The sequence below is a fragment of the Neomonachus schauinslandi genome, chromosome 15 (assembly GCF_002201575.2).
Source record: "Neomonachus schauinslandi chromosome 15, ASM220157v2, whole genome shotgun sequence".
Classification (NCBI taxonomy): domain Eukaryota; kingdom Metazoa; phylum Chordata; class Mammalia; order Carnivora; family Phocidae; genus Neomonachus; species Neomonachus schauinslandi.
In genome coordinates this window covers 44,813,718-44,828,243 of record NC_058417.1, presented here as the reverse complement: position 1 = coordinate 44,828,243, position 14,526 = coordinate 44,813,718, and the positions used below count along the sequence as shown (strand labels likewise).

Here is a 14,526-nt window from a genome sequence, read left to right as displayed (position 1 = left end):
GGGGGGGGGGGGGGGGGGGGGGGGGGGGGGGGGGGTTGCTAGGGCACACATACCCGAGGGCCCCTGCCGGGCCCCACAGAGCCTTGTTTCCTCTCCTGCTGGCTGTGGCTGGGGGACCTTGACAAGCCCTTCATTCAGATCACCTGCCCCAGCCACGGGGTGTCACCTTGGTGCCGGGGGCAGGCCGGCCTCACGTTCCCTTTCTCGCTCCCCATAAGCCCTGCTGGTTTACCGGGTCTTCAGGAATGAGGCCAGACGCACCACCAAAGTCCTGCACGGGCTGCTACACGTCTTTGCGTTCGTCATCGCCCTGGTGGGTGAGTTCCTGGGCACGGCTCCCCCTTTCCCGCCTCTGCTTGGGCCTTGGGGAAGTAGCTGCAGGATACGTGTGGTCTCCACTCCGGTTCTGCTCCGGGCCCCTCCCCGCCCCTCCTCCCCCGAGACCTCGGGAATGAGACGGGCTGGGACACTGGGTGCTGGCAGCCATCGAGCCGGGACCGGATCCCACAAGTCGCAGCGAGTCTGGTTTCCCTTGGGTCACCTCCCCGGCTCCCTCCCCGGCTCCCTCCCCGGCAGCCATGTCCTCACGCGGCCCCTCTGTGGCGCAGGCGTGGTGGCGGTGTTCGACTACCACAGGAAAAAGGGCTACGCGGACCTGTACAGCCTGCACAGCTGGTGCGGCATCCTCGTGTTCGTTCTCTACTTCGTGCAGGTGACGCTTCGGCCCCACGGCGCGGGGGGAGGCGGGGGACACGGGTGCCTCACGAGGGCCCGTTTTCCGGGGCACATGCCTGAAAGTGGAGGAGGCTGGAGGCTGCTTTCAGACTCTGAAATGGGTGCAAAAGCCAGGACTTCCCAGGCGAGGGTGCCTCGGAGCCAGGCTCCCGGCCAGCTGACGCGGCACATCTGTTTGGCCACAGGCCCGGGTCTCCAAGCGCACGAGCCCGCTGAACTGAGCCTGGGCCCGGAGCGTGGGGTGGGGGTGGGGGGCGCGGGGGGCAGGACCTTTCCCCTGAGTGCTTACTGCCCCCCCCCCCAGCTCTTAGGGTGGAGAAGGCCAGACGGGTGGATGGGGGGGTCCCAGAGTGCGTGTGGACGCGGCCCGCTTGGGGCGTCCTCGGGCCGGTCGGACGGAGGGCCAGCTCAGTCTCCGGCCGCACCCCGCCTTTCCTCGCAGTGGCTCGTGGGCTTTAGCGTCTTCCTGTTCCCCGGAGCTGCGTTTTCGCTGCGGAGCCGATACCGCCCACAGCACATCTTCTTCGGCGCCGCCATCTTCCTCCTGTCTGTGGTCACAGCCCTGCTGGGCCTGAAGGAGGCGCTGCTGTTTAAGCTCGGGTGAGTGTCCTAGGCCACCATGGGCGGCAGAGAGCGAGCCCCGCCCTCGGCTCCTCAGGGACCTCTGCCTTCCCGCTTTTGGTGGTTAGCGAAGCAGTGGTTTTCCTCTCTGGGAGGGGGACGGATGGGGCTGGGGTTGGAACACCTGGCCATCTCTCTGGCCTGGGTACGAATGGCATTTGACGGTGACCCCGTGGGTGGCTTCTCCCTACGCCCCCCCCCCCCCGCCCCGCCCCAACCCTGCAGGGCCAAGTACAGCACGTTTGAGGCTGAGGGTGTCCTGGCCAACGTGCTGGGCTTGCTGCTGGTCGGCTTCGGGGGGACTGTGCTCTACATCTTGACTCGCTCTGACTGGAAGCGGCCACCCCAGGCGGAAGAACAAGCTCTCTCCATGGACTTCAAGACGCTGACAGAAGGCGACAGCCCCAGCTCCCAGTGACGGCCTGCCCTTGTCCCGCGGGGAGGGCCTGGCTGTGGCTGGCGTCAGTTCTGGGGGGTTTGGATAGGCGTCTTTCCCACGCTCCGTCGAGGCTGTCTTTAGGCTCAGTGGCTCCTGGGAGGGCTGGGCAGTGTGGATAGGGAGCGTGGGGGCAGCGTTCCCCTTGGAGCGCTCATTTCTGGGGTGTAGGGCTTGGCTTCCTCTGCTTTCCCTCCTTGTTGCTGCTTTAGAGTCCTGTTAGTCATGCCCAGACCCCTGCCCCTGTTGTCATCGTCACCCCCTCAAATCAAGCAGCTTTGGGTCGGGTTTTGGGTGGTCAGTCCTGGTTACAAAAGCACAGATCCTTCAAGAAGACGTAGAGTGGCTCTCTCCTCTTGAGGCAGCGGATGCTGGGCCGAGGCCAGGGGCTGCAAAGAGCACAAAGCTGTGGGAGAGAAACTGGGGCTTAGTGACAGGCCTGGCAAGGCCGAGACTTGCTTTGTGTAACACTGAATTCAAACCAGGAGTCTCGCTAGTCTGAACAACACGCGGTGAGAATAGGGCCCGGCCTTGGCAGGGAGCAAGTGATATTATGTATAAACTATGTCGGTGTTCAGAGCAGGGTTCCCCAGGAGCGGGGAGGGACTGGCCCCGGGGAAGCTGCGGAGATGGGGCTTTGGGCCAGCCCCAGGGCGGCCCTGCCGGGAGAGGGACGGGCCGCGGGCCCCAGACTACCGGTACTTGGCGGCTGAGGGCCACAGAGAGCAGGAGATGGGCCGGGCGGGTCTACTCTTGCTGGGGCCCTCCCACCAGTCGCCTCCGGGGTCCCCGCCCTCACCAGCCGCGCTGGCTGTGACCTGAGGCCCGGGGGGCCGCAGCCTTGCTCTGCTTTGTTTTGTTTTGAAGCGGAAAGCTGCTGCTGCTGCTGCTGCTGCCGCTGCCGCTGCCCCGGTCCCTTCCAGCGCCGAAGGCAGGGCCGCTGGCTTCTGTGCAGGAGGAAGGCCTCAGCCTCCTCCCCGGCCCGGCCGTGCGGGCAGCTGGGGCCTTGTGCTCCGTGTGCCCGACTCGCTCTTGGGCTTTGGCCTGGAAGCGATGTGATCAGAGCATTGACCTTGTGCTCCTTGGACTTGGTGAATGCTCTCTCCTTGTTTTCCTTGTGTTCTGGGCTTTGAGGAACATGACACAGTTTGAGACAGACACCGTTTCCTTAAATGAAGAAATGCAGGAGATTTCCTGGCCTGACCACTGTTCTTTTGACGGTCGCCTTTGCCTCACCTCAGTGCTGCCTTAGAGAAAGGGGCCGGCCCCCTCTCGTGCTCTGCTCCTGCTCGGGTTTCTAACACAGCCTTGGGCCCTGGCCCCTGGCATGGTGGCGGCCCAGTCCCCCCCCCCCCCCCCCCGCCCCAGCGCCCCCGTCCTGCTGCAGCTTGCCCGGGGTGCTGTGTGCCGGGCCCAGCGCCCCGGCCGCTCTTCCACCACCTGGCACACGCTGTGTGGCCAGACGCCCCCTCGGACAGACTCCCGAGGTACAGTTGGGCATCTCCCTGGACGGAACGCCACAGAGAGGGACGGAATCTTGGATTTGCGGTACAAATCTGTAAACCCGTCTGTCTGCCCAAGTGGCTGTCGGATGATGCTGGAGGCCCCTGAGAGCTGCCCGCGGTGGTTTATTTTACTTTGCCTGTGGCCAGTCCTCTGTGAAGTACAGTGTAGTGTGGGTGCAGTAGATGGTTCAGTAAACGTCTACCGCAGACCTCGGGCCTGTTAGCCTCACTTGCTGTGGCGACAAAAGGGGCCGCTGCTCCCAGCAGCCAGACACTCAGGTCAGTTCTGGGCTCACACCCCTGGTGGGGCGCAGGGGGCGAAGTGAGGGGTGTTGTCGCGCCACAGGCTGGGCGAGGGCCCGCGGGCCATTCAGGCTTTGCACCCAGCGGGGGAGACCGCCTTCTCTCAGCCCAGAGAGTGGCCTGGAGGGTGGAGGCCAATAAGGGCCTTGGCCAGAAGTTCTCCCCAGTAGTCACTTAACTTTTTACCTTTTAAAAATAGGTCTCTTTAGTCCTTAAGAGGAGGAGCAAAACTTTTGAGAACAAGCGGAGATTCCACTTGAGAGCCATTCCCGAGGCTCAGGCAGGAGGTGTGTTTATGATGAAGTCAGGCGGGCTTTCACACGGGGACAGGGTCCAGGGACAGGGACCAGGGACGCTCTCTATGCTCCAGAAAAGCACCTTCCCTGAAAACACTATTTAAAGGGACCCCACAGCAAATCCTCTGATACCTAATCCTTGGTAACACGAATCCTCCCTGACATTTAATTTTTTCTCCATATTCTTGAGAGGTCTTTGTTTTCTGCATCTGTACAGTCTTTCTCCTGAATCGAGGCTTCTGTGTGAACCTCCATTTGCTTAAAAGCATGCAAAGCACGTGGCTTGGTAACAGGTCACGAGCTGATGGCTCCGTCAAGATCGCGGCTGGCTCTCAGTGTGAGGGCAGAAGGCCCTGGACCCCGACTTCTGTGCTCGCCTCTGCATCAAGGGTCTCTGTGTTTGTAAATAGTGAAATGATCCCAGACACGAAGGGGATGCCTCTCTCCTTCACCTGCTCAGGATGTCCCTCACCTGACTGGGTTTGGGACCCCTTGGGGTCTCAGAGTTTTCAGACCAAGCAGGTGGTTCCTTCCAGAGTCCTCTTCTCTCCTCTTTGAAGGGAACTCTGGCATCCAGGCCGGGATGACTGCGTGCCTGCAGTTTTCCTGCGTCCCCGGCCTTGGCTGTTCGGGGGAAATGGATGTAGTCACAGAACAGGGATGTTTGTTCACAGCGTGGCGTCCAGAGGAAGCAGTCTCCTTCCTTGCTTGTCCCTGCCGTGGACAGACAGGGACCAGCGAGGCAGGAAAGGCTGCAGGACTCTGTGCCGGCCGCTTTTTAAAAACAAGGTATCGAGGGGTGCCTGGGTGGCTCAGATGGTTAAGCGTCTGCCTTCGGCTCAGGTCATGATCCCAGGGTCCTGGGATTGAGCCCCGCATCGGGTTCCCTGCTCAGCGGGGGGCCTGCTCCCCCTCCCTCTGCTTCTCCCCCTGCTCATGTTCTCTATCGCTGTGTCTCAAATGAATAAATAAAAAAAAAATCTTAAAATAAAAAATAAAAACAAGGTATTGAGTGTCTAGCTGGTTCCAGGAAACCTGCAGCTGCTCCACTTACAGGACACAGCTGCCCAGCTCTCTGGATGGCAAGCATGGGAGATTCGGGCCAGATTTCTGAAGAGAAAAGAAGCCACTGGAAGCCGTGGGCTTCCAGCTCGGACCAAGCTCACTTCGGGAACGCTAGCTAGGGCTGTCCCCTCCCCTCAGGCCTACAGCCCCAGCTACCAAAATGGAACAAGAAGGGCTCATGCTCCCTTGGTTTGGCGGGAGAGAAACCCACTGAGGAAACCGCCTGCCTCCCTCAGAGGGTCCTGCAAGCCTTCGCCACAGTTCCGTGCTGCCCCGACTCCGAGGGGGTGCTCGGTCACCTCACTGAATGAACACAAGCCCCAAGGGGTGACCTTGCATGTCCCACGAGAGACCAGACAAATCACCAGGAATTTGGCCTCCACCTTAACCTGCTGAAGCGGTTCCTGGGGGAGGCCTCAGTGGGGTCCCCCCCTCAGCACGGCAGGGGCCTTGGGGAGGGCGCACTCGAGCCCGCTCCCTGGAGGGGCGCAGTACCGGAAGGAGAAAGCACCACCACACCGCGTTTTTCCAAGTGTTACCCTTTATAAATAAGTACATTTGCTTTCATACATACAGTTCATTGTACGGATGGCGATCTGTACACATGGGCAGGAAAATGCATTCATTGAACTTTTCACATCTATCTCACACAGCTCACATGTACAGACAATACAACTGCTCAAGCAAGTACAGCGAAGGAAAATGTCTTTCCTTATACACAGGGGACTAGATGCCTCTGTCGGGTGGGGGACATCCCCACTGCATGAGTTCACAACTGTGTGGTGTTCAATATATCGGGAGAGAGAACAAACATGCATTGGATAATATACTGTACAGAGAAAGTCCTTTACATCTGAGTCATAGAAAACCTAAAGGAAAACTAAGTGCATTAAAGCTTTTTCCAGCAAGTGTCTTGAAAGGACAGCAAAGAGGAGGAATCAAAATCATATTAGTACAAATCACTCTTTAATTGTAGACTGTACATGTCTGTACTAATTAAAATCATCTTGGATTTGGAGGAGACAGAACAGAGATGGAGATGCTGCGCTAAATGGAAAGGAGACCATGCCTGAGGATGGCACCTGCCCTGAGCCTGATGAGGAACTGGCCCCACTCAGCAGGAATCAGCCAAAGGAGGAGACAAAAACAAACTGGAACAGGAAGTGTAACTTACAGGATTTCCAAAATAACCTGTGAATGAAGGAGAGATCTGGAGCCGGCATTTCTAACTTTTTTTTCCCCAGTAAGCTGGTACACAATAAGGCAGGTACATTCAAGTACTGAATTTCCAGAATTAACGGTCTGTCTGGTCCCAGGGACCGGAGGGATTGAGTGGAGTCCCCCTAACCAGGTGTTCTGGTTAGTGATTAGGCAAAAGAAAAATCCAGCCAGTAAGTGCTACAAAAACAAAGCAGCTAGGCTCCTTCCTTTCCACAGAGTAGGTCTGTCTGAAAAACGAGTGATGCTGGCCTGCGTCTACATGCGTTCAGCTAAAACCTGGCAGGTCAGCTTCGTGGAGATTACCAGAGTCAGCAGGAACATGTGAGATGATGATACGGGTGAGGAAACATGAAAGTAACACTTGATTTTTGGTGTCCAATTACGCATTCATTTGGTACTGACTTTTCAAAGCTCTGACCGTGGCCATCGCGTGGCCACAAGCATCTCAGGGCGGTTCAGCAGCTGTGAGGCATTGGACACCGAAATGCAGGTTACCAACACTTCAGCCCTTCAGTGGTCGGTGTTATAAATGGAGTTGATGAAGACCCAGGGATTATTCAAGTAGCTCTGCACAGTGGCTCTACCGTTCCCATTGTGCTTGTGTCCAGGCCCCCAGCCAGCCACCTTTTCTGGGGAGCAGCCAGAGCTGAGTTCAAGGCATTGCATGGTGAAGATTTCCATGACACGTCTTTGTAGGTAGCTCTTACCCCTAAGCCCTTTGTTCATTGTTGTTAGTCCTGGTAGATGGTCAGTCTGGAATTCCTAGAGGAAAAGGAGAAAAAGCCACACCTCCCAATGTGCACGCAACGGGGCCGCACGGGCCTCGGTGTGGAAGCAGCAGCAGGCTGCCTTTGCAGGTTGGCTTCTTGAGAAGTGGGCAGCCCAAGGACAGACAGACAAGGGTGGGAGAGGCTGGGACAGGGAGGGCGGAACATCCTGTCCCCCCCACCCCCCCGGGGGGCGGGGAGCCTGTTGCATTTGGTGGCAAAGATTCAGTGAGCAACTGGTTTTGTCCAAGGCATTTCTGCAGTAGAAAAATAGTGATTTTTGAATCAAACCAGCCAACGGTGACCATCTCTGGAGTTATAATAGTTGGAAGCCAAGAGGAACTGAGAGGGATGCTCATGGGGAGCAAAGGAGGCTTCCTCGTATATACCCACCCATCTACCAGAGCAAGGGAGTTCTACTCAGTTCTCCCGGCCTCTGCCTGGCTGAAGGTCCAAAGCGGGTAGTGTTCAAAGAGCTTATCGTGCCACAGCGGGCGCAGATACGTGAAGACCCCTCTGCAGGCCTCTGTCCCCTCCTTCCTGAACCCTCTGGGCCTGCCTGCTGACCTGGGAGCGGCTCCTCCAGGGGGCCGGGCTGCCGTTCTTTGCCACCAGACAAGCCTGGTACAGAGCCACAGTGACACCTAGTGGTAGAGTATGGTTGAAGCAAGGTGACGTCCACATAACCCACCGTATAGGACTAAAATCTAAGGAAAATACTTAACGGCTATTAAATTAGATACTGGTTAATTTTTCTATTGGGTACATCTCTGGAATATAAAAATACCAATATTTAGAGAGGGGTTCATAAACTACTATACAATATAAGGACCGAGAATACCTTTCTCTAGGCTGTTCTGTTTACAATAATTTAGGAAAAGTGTTTAATAATCCAGGCTTAACTAAATTAGCAAACTTGTATCTCTGGACAACGACCTGGGGTACTGTACATGATTCTAATTACTGGAATTTTCCTGAGCCTTCGAGTTTAAGTTAAACACATCTAGAAAGAGGGGCATATGGGAGAGGAACAAGAAGGGTTTGTGCTCTATTAACTTGGGGCTTTAATAGTGCACGTCTGCAACCCGGACGAGATACAACAGCAGATACAAAATGGTCTCCATTTTGTCCATGCCAAATTCTCATGTTACACAGGTTTTCCCTTTACTTTGTAAATAAACATTAATTTTTAATTGTTAATTGTGTGCCTTACTGATCCAGTAAATAAAGTAACCATGTCTCAGGAGTCCCTAAGAAAATTGCTGGAAAAGCACTTTAAAATCACTGCAAATATTTTTTGTATTTAAAAATTCTTAATCTTTTTGATGCTTATATACAACAGTTATTTCTTGTGCTATAAATGTTGTGATCCACTGCTTGATTTCTTTCTTTTTCCTTGAAAGATACACTAAAAGACAAGAGCGGTTTTGCTATTTTCTAATGAAGACATTACGCACACTTAAATATCCAGTATTTATCAGAGTTACAAATTCAAACAGTAAAGTGCACCCATTTATAGACATGATGTGATGGGAACCCATTAGTGCAAGAATTCTGGGTGAACGAAACATACAATTTGGTGAGAAACCTAAGAGGCTGAGGTTTGTTACCACTGTCTCCATTCCAGGGTGATGTGAACTGGGTGAGTGGAACTTACCAGGTTCATCTGAAAAACTTCCCCCACCAGAAGCCAGACATCGATTCAGCAAGTGTTGCCGGGGGAGAGGGCATCTTGGAGACGCGGCACTAAGACGAGCCCACGGCAGTGAAGTAGCGCAGCAGGGCATGGGCAGGCTGCCTACAAGGAAGAACGGTCTCCTGCCCCAGGAAGGTCCAGCTGGCATTTTCTAGTCACACTCAACTGGCGCCCAGTAGTGATATTCATTCCCTCTTACAATGGCTAACAAAGAGTTGCATTTTGACTGTTCTAAGTGTTTTGCCCAATAAGGCATAGACCCTAAATCTCCGGTTTGTCCAGGAAAACCGTGAGAGACCCTGGGGACAAGTGACATCCGGGGCGAGTTGGTGAAATGCAGAACCCGCTCGCTCCCCGAGAGCGGAGTACGGGTCACATGTGTAGCGTTCCAAGTAAGCAGGGGCACTTTTCTGACAGATGCAGACGTTCTTCAAGAATGTAGCAGCAGCTCCTCAGTGAGGTGCTCAGGAAGGGAGGACATGCAAAGGGCCCCGTGGGGCTGAGACCTGGACAAAGCGGGAGCCGGGCTCCTGGCTGTGGGCTGGTGCTACAGCTGGACATTTCATCTTCTCGGGGAGAGAAAGAGAGGGAGAAGGGAAGGGACAAGACGCTGGTGCCCACCCTGGGCTAGCTGAGTAGGACACAGTCCCTAGGCCTCAGAGAGAGTGCAAAGAGTCTGGGTCTTGAGCTGGCCCAGCTGTCTGCTTCTAGCACAGAGAGACAAGTCCTGGCCTCTTTCAAGCTTGGGGGCAGAGGGGTCCGTCTACTTGGCAGAATCTAAAGTAGTAGAGAAATGTTTCTGATCTCAGCTTCATGCTCCCCGTGTCTTCGTGATACTTTCAGAGGACACTTACTATTACAACAGGTCTGGTCACATCTGGATTTTTAGGGCATGAAACTGCCCTTCCAATAGCCCTTTACTAACAAGAGCAGAATGATTCCTAATAACAGAGAATGGATTCTCTTTTGCTCAGTTTCTTAAGTTTTCAGAGCTGACGTGCAGTCAGTACCAGGCCTGTGCTAAGGCTTTGGTTTCAGTGTTCTTGCTGTCCATCTCGTGCTGGCCTCAGTCACGCAAAGGACAGGCCAGCAAATGACCACAAGACACAGGACGGTGCAGGCTGACCAGATCAGAAGACCTGCTGTCTGTCTCACGTGCTCCCACCCAGGGCTGAAAGGGGTCTGTCTTCTCCCTGAAACACTTTGCAGTGTCTGGTTTTCAAAGATCGCTCCCCAAACACTCCTACCTCGAAAAAAAGAAAAGAAGAAACAATTCCTAGAGTAATAGATTATGGAACTATAGATCTCGAAAGAGAATCAGATGATGTCTGGCGCAGGGTACAATGGCCCTGGGTGCAAACTTCAGGAATAAAGTCTTACGGTCCCGAGAGAATTCAATTTGCTTCTCAGAGAACCAGTTTCTTCACTACACCACGTGGGTTGAAAAAAGGAGGGCCGGTAGAACACAAACCTGGCTCTGGGTGAAGACCCAACTAACAGGATTAGTGTACCAGTCAAACCTCGGCAAGAGTTTGCTTTTGTGGAATATGATGCTCAGTGATTATCTCAGGACCTATAAAGCAGATTTCTCCAAGACAAAGATGTTCTCTAGCCTTTCACTGAGGATCCAGAACAGTCTTTCTTCCTCTCTCTCTTTCTTTATATTTATGTATTTCCCCCCACCACCACCCATGGAAAATCAGTAGATTTTTAATAGTTAATTGTTGGCTAAAAACCTAAAGAATACCTCTCAGTGGATTATTTAAGAATATCCATGATTCTCATCCGATTTCCTTGGCTGAGTGAAATATTTAAAGGGCTGGTTGTTCTCTAAATATTCATAAAACACTTCTTGGAAAATCAAGGTAGTGACATTTCAAATAATTATATATATATATATATATTTTTTTTCTTCCAATTTAATAGACCTCTTTCTTCTCTTTTTCCTTGATCCTTTTGCCCCCGTAGGAAGACCAGCAATAACCTAAACGAACGTTCTAGACCTGATGACTGCAGGGAGCTGGCAGTCCAGGGGAGGAGACCGTGGCACAAGAATGCACTGAGGCTGGCTATTTGGATAACACTGGATAAGAATGCAAAGGCAAAGGGGCATCATACTCTTTCTAAAGTTCCTAGAAGAAAACAAACGAGAACACCTTATTTTTGTAAAAAAGGGGAAAGACATTCACACAACAAGAACATCAGTGAAAGCGATTGTCTCCTGGAAAAAGCTGACCAGTGTGTCTGATCTCCCTGGGTTAAAGCACACGGCACAACAATCTCCTCGTTGGCGTCGGAAGAGAGGGAGAGAGCATGTGGCTGGGGCACAGACGGGAGAAACTGAAGTCCTGGCTCGCTGGAGGCCAGCTTCCCGGTCGGCTGCATGCAAAGAACTCCAGCATGTGGGCTGCCACCTCTGAACACCACACAGAAACTACATGAGAAATTAAGCCAGGGAACTACCTCAGATATGGAAACCAAGCCTGAAAATGTGCAGTGAAAACATATGGGTCTCACTCCAACAAATGTCTTTTAAACATTAGACTCCACAAATGGTCTCTTTGGTTTGATAGGGGATGTCTGCCCTTGTCGAGAGTCCCGGGACAACTGCCTATACAGGTTGTCCTGGTATGCCTGAGCCACAGGGAGGGTCCGAGCCACCTTCACATCGGGGTATGAGGAGGCCTGGCCGACTCTCTCCAAGAGGTCTCCACGGGACCCATTAGCCAGCATCCCATGGGGGCTGTAATAATCGTCCTCCAGCAAATGGCCATTCTGTGCATTGTTGGTTTTGTTATAAAAGGCAATGTTGCTGATGGATGATGGCGGACTGAAGGACTCAGGCTGAGGCAGGTTGCCTGGAGACGTGGGACTGAGAACGGTATCCACGGATGACACGGCCCAGGTCCGATTCTGCTGGTGAAGGTGGGGGTACTGTTGAGTCCGGGCTGTCTTATCTATGATCCCCATGAATGGTGTGGTCCTGGATCGGGTGGGCTCACTCGGGTAACCTCCCTGAGTGGGAGACACCGGGGACAGCTCGTCACATGACCTCTCATACGCCGGTTTTAGTGGGATCTCCATTTGTTGAATCGAGGAAGATGGCCGGAAGGTAGGAGTGAGGCTGGAGGCTGATGAGATACTATTGCTGGATGGAGAGAAGCGGAGGCCTACGCTCTGGGAGTGTAGCAGCGGCCTGGGGGTTGGTGGGTGGGGTTTGATTTCGTTTGGGTTGACACTAAGAGGTCTTCTGATTAGGTGCGACACATCAGGGGAACCTAGCTGGCTGGAGGAACGCTCCAGGTCTAGTTTCGAGTGACAGACTGGGTAGTAGGACGCGGACTGGCTACGTCCGATCTGTGGTGTCTGGCTGTACCTCATACCACCTCGATATGCTGAGGCAGGCCGCTGTGGAAGGTCTTCTTTGGTCAACCCTCCATGCTGACAGATGGCGCCTGCACTCAGGCTAGCCTGGACATGCTGCACAGGTCTCCCATCCCCTACGATCCCCCCAATTGACCCTTGATAAACCAACCGGCTCTGACTTGCTCCCACGTCTCCTTGTGAAGACTGGTATTTACTAGCCATCGAGTGGGCTACTTGGCCATAGGCCCCTGTAGAGATGACGGTGCTTGAATGCACTGCTGAGCTGGGCTGGTTGCTTCTCACAATCTGGGCCTTGGCAGGCTGTAGCCTGAGCCCTTGCTGGGGAACTGCCACAGGAAGCTGAGGCATCTGGTAGGGCCGCTGGGCCATTTTGGATAATGGAGATTTTGGCCTGCCAGGAAGCTGACTCACATTTGTTTCTTGCTGATAGCGCACGGGTGAGCCAGACTGGGATCTATAGACACTCATGCTTTCGGCGGGAGGGCTGGCCCGATACTGAGGGCCTCTTCGGAGAGGGGAAGGGGGAGGGCTTGGGTATTCCTTGCCCTGTCCTCCCACGGGCGGGGGGCTAAAGCGGTAAGACCCGCTCTGGTGGGCTGGGGAAGTGTGTGGCGGACTAGGCCTGTAATGAGAGTTCTGGTGAGTTGGAGAAAGAGCGGGTGAGGTGGACTGGTAGCCCTGTCTGGTAGGAGAACCTACGGAACTACTGGAACGGAAGTCAAAAACCTGATGCGAGCCAAGTGGTGAGCTAGAGATGTAGGCGGAGTCCCGATGGGCTGGAGAGGCGGGCGGGCTCTGGATTATCGGGAGCCCCTGACTGGGCCGAGCCTCGGTCTGGAGGCCGATGGAGACGTTTTCGACATCCTGTTCCAGGTACTCCTCCTCGAATATATCCTGTACAGAGTATATATCTTCGTGCTGTGGTTCGGGTTCCGTTTCTTCCGGGAGCGGAGGCTGAGGCGGCTGCTGAGGCGGCGGCTGCACCTGGCGGCACTCCTCCTCCACTCGCAGCAGGAGTCTCTGGATCTCACGGTTGTTTGGGCAGAGCTTGATGGCCTCGTTCAGATCCTCTAAGGCTGCTGCAAACTGTCTGCTTGACAAAATGTAAACACAGGAACTGGAGTGATTCTGAATCAACAGGAATCACCAAGAGCTGAGAACGCGGTCGCTATTGCAGAGAACTGGGGGGTAGCATCTGGGGGCGGGGGGCAGGGTTGGTTTCGTTGGGTTTGTAAGGGAGAAAACAGGTAGGCTGTCATTCTGGAAGAGTCCAGAATGCTTCCTTAGCCTGTTTAGCCTCCATCTTCCTTCTGGCCTCTCTGGGATTAGCAGAGAAGTGGCCCCACTTTGTCAGTCCAGCCAGGCCCTTCAGGAAGATTCTCTTAGTGCCCAAATGCACACCAGGCAGTAGGAGGGTTGGGTGGGGTTGTCATTTACAGGGTCACTGTCAATTAGCTTAGGAACAAAACAGTAACTACAATATTTAAAAATCTTGCTGATCCATCATAATTTTTTCTTTATATTCTTAATATTTTGGCTCCAAATTTCAGGCCTTTTCCGTCCTAGCCAAGAAGCCCGTCTTCTGCCCTTTGTTCCCCGCTCTCGCCCCACAGCACTGTCGCTCCTCCGTTCAGCTACACCAGAGCTGGGCAGGGATTAGGCTCACTGACTAGGCCACTCAGATTCTAATTTACAGATGAGGACACGAACTCTCAGAGATAGTCCGATCCTCTCTATTAATAATCACCCAGGAAAGGGGCAACTGGCCTTGTGGGGAAGGAATTCTCTGGGGAAAAAGAGAATTTGACAGTCAAGCTTCTGTAAGGACTTTGTTCCCCCAGCTAGTTAAGACTAATGTTATTGCCACTGTCATCACTAGACTTAACCTGGGCTTGGTTTTTCAGGACCATATCTCCCCCTGGCCTCAACAGTGAATGTGAAGCAGGTCGTTCCCGGGGAAGAGTTTGGGAGAAGGATGGGGCACCGGGCAGGAGGCATCAAGGACAGTGACAAGTTATCCAAAGATCAGTGATTGATGGCAGGTTCTAGGTCTTTCTGGAGCCTTTCCTGCCCAATACGGCCAAGCCACAGCAGATGGACACGAGGGACGGAGTTTCTGAGTTTCTTTTGGGCCCCCTCAATCCTGGCAGCAAGGACCTCCTGTCTCCATGAGGGTGTGGTGTGGCGGTGTGGTGACTTAGGTGAGGAGGAGGTCCGATGCCACCAGACTTGAGGAGAGCTCCAGAAGCTAAATAATCCAGGGACCCTTCAAACGCCTACAGGAAAAGAGGAGCCTGCGGTGTAAGTGACCCATCCTACTTTTCCTTCTAAAAGGGCGAGGAGGATGTTTTGCTTAAGTGACCTCTTCTTAAGTCACCAGTGTCTCTTTATGCTGTCTGTTCTAGGGGTTAAAATGTGATTGAGAGATGGCAGAGGCTTCTTGGAAGAAGTGCCATTCTCCAGCAATGCGAAGGCATTTTCCTCCCAAAGCAAA

At 53.8% G+C, this 14,526-nt stretch overlaps 2 protein-coding genes across 5 annotated transcripts in view; one reads left to right on the top strand and one right to left on the bottom strand.

Moving 5' to 3' along the window:
* The window catches only part of LOC110570458 (transmembrane ascorbate-dependent reductase CYB561), a 13,952-nt gene extending 9,205 nt beyond the window's left edge, over positions 1-4,747 (top strand). For all 3 annotated transcript variants that reach the window (XM_021678495.2, XM_021678493.2, XM_021678494.2), the window contains exons 3-6: positions 219-317; positions 609-712; positions 1,178-1,335; positions 1,582-4,747. In XM_021678495.2, coding sequence (XP_021534170.1) covers positions 219-317; positions 609-712; positions 1,178-1,335; positions 1,582-1,774 — 554 coding nt within the window. In that variant the 3' untranslated portion in view covers positions 1,775-4,747. The remainder of the gene's footprint in view (positions 1-218; positions 318-608; positions 713-1,177; positions 1,336-1,581) is intronic.
* Positions 4,748-10,806: 6,059 nt separating this feature from the next.
* The window catches only part of TANC2 (tetratricopeptide repeat, ankyrin repeat and coiled-coil containing 2), a 297,008-nt gene continuing 293,288 nt past the window's right edge, over positions 10,807-14,526 (bottom strand). For both annotated transcript variants that reach the window (XM_044921763.1, XM_021678492.2), the window contains one exon: positions 10,807-13,122. In XM_044921763.1, coding sequence (XP_044777698.1) covers positions 11,178-13,122 — 1,945 coding nt within the window. In that variant the 3' untranslated portion in view covers positions 10,807-11,177. The remainder of the gene's footprint in view (positions 13,123-14,526) is intronic.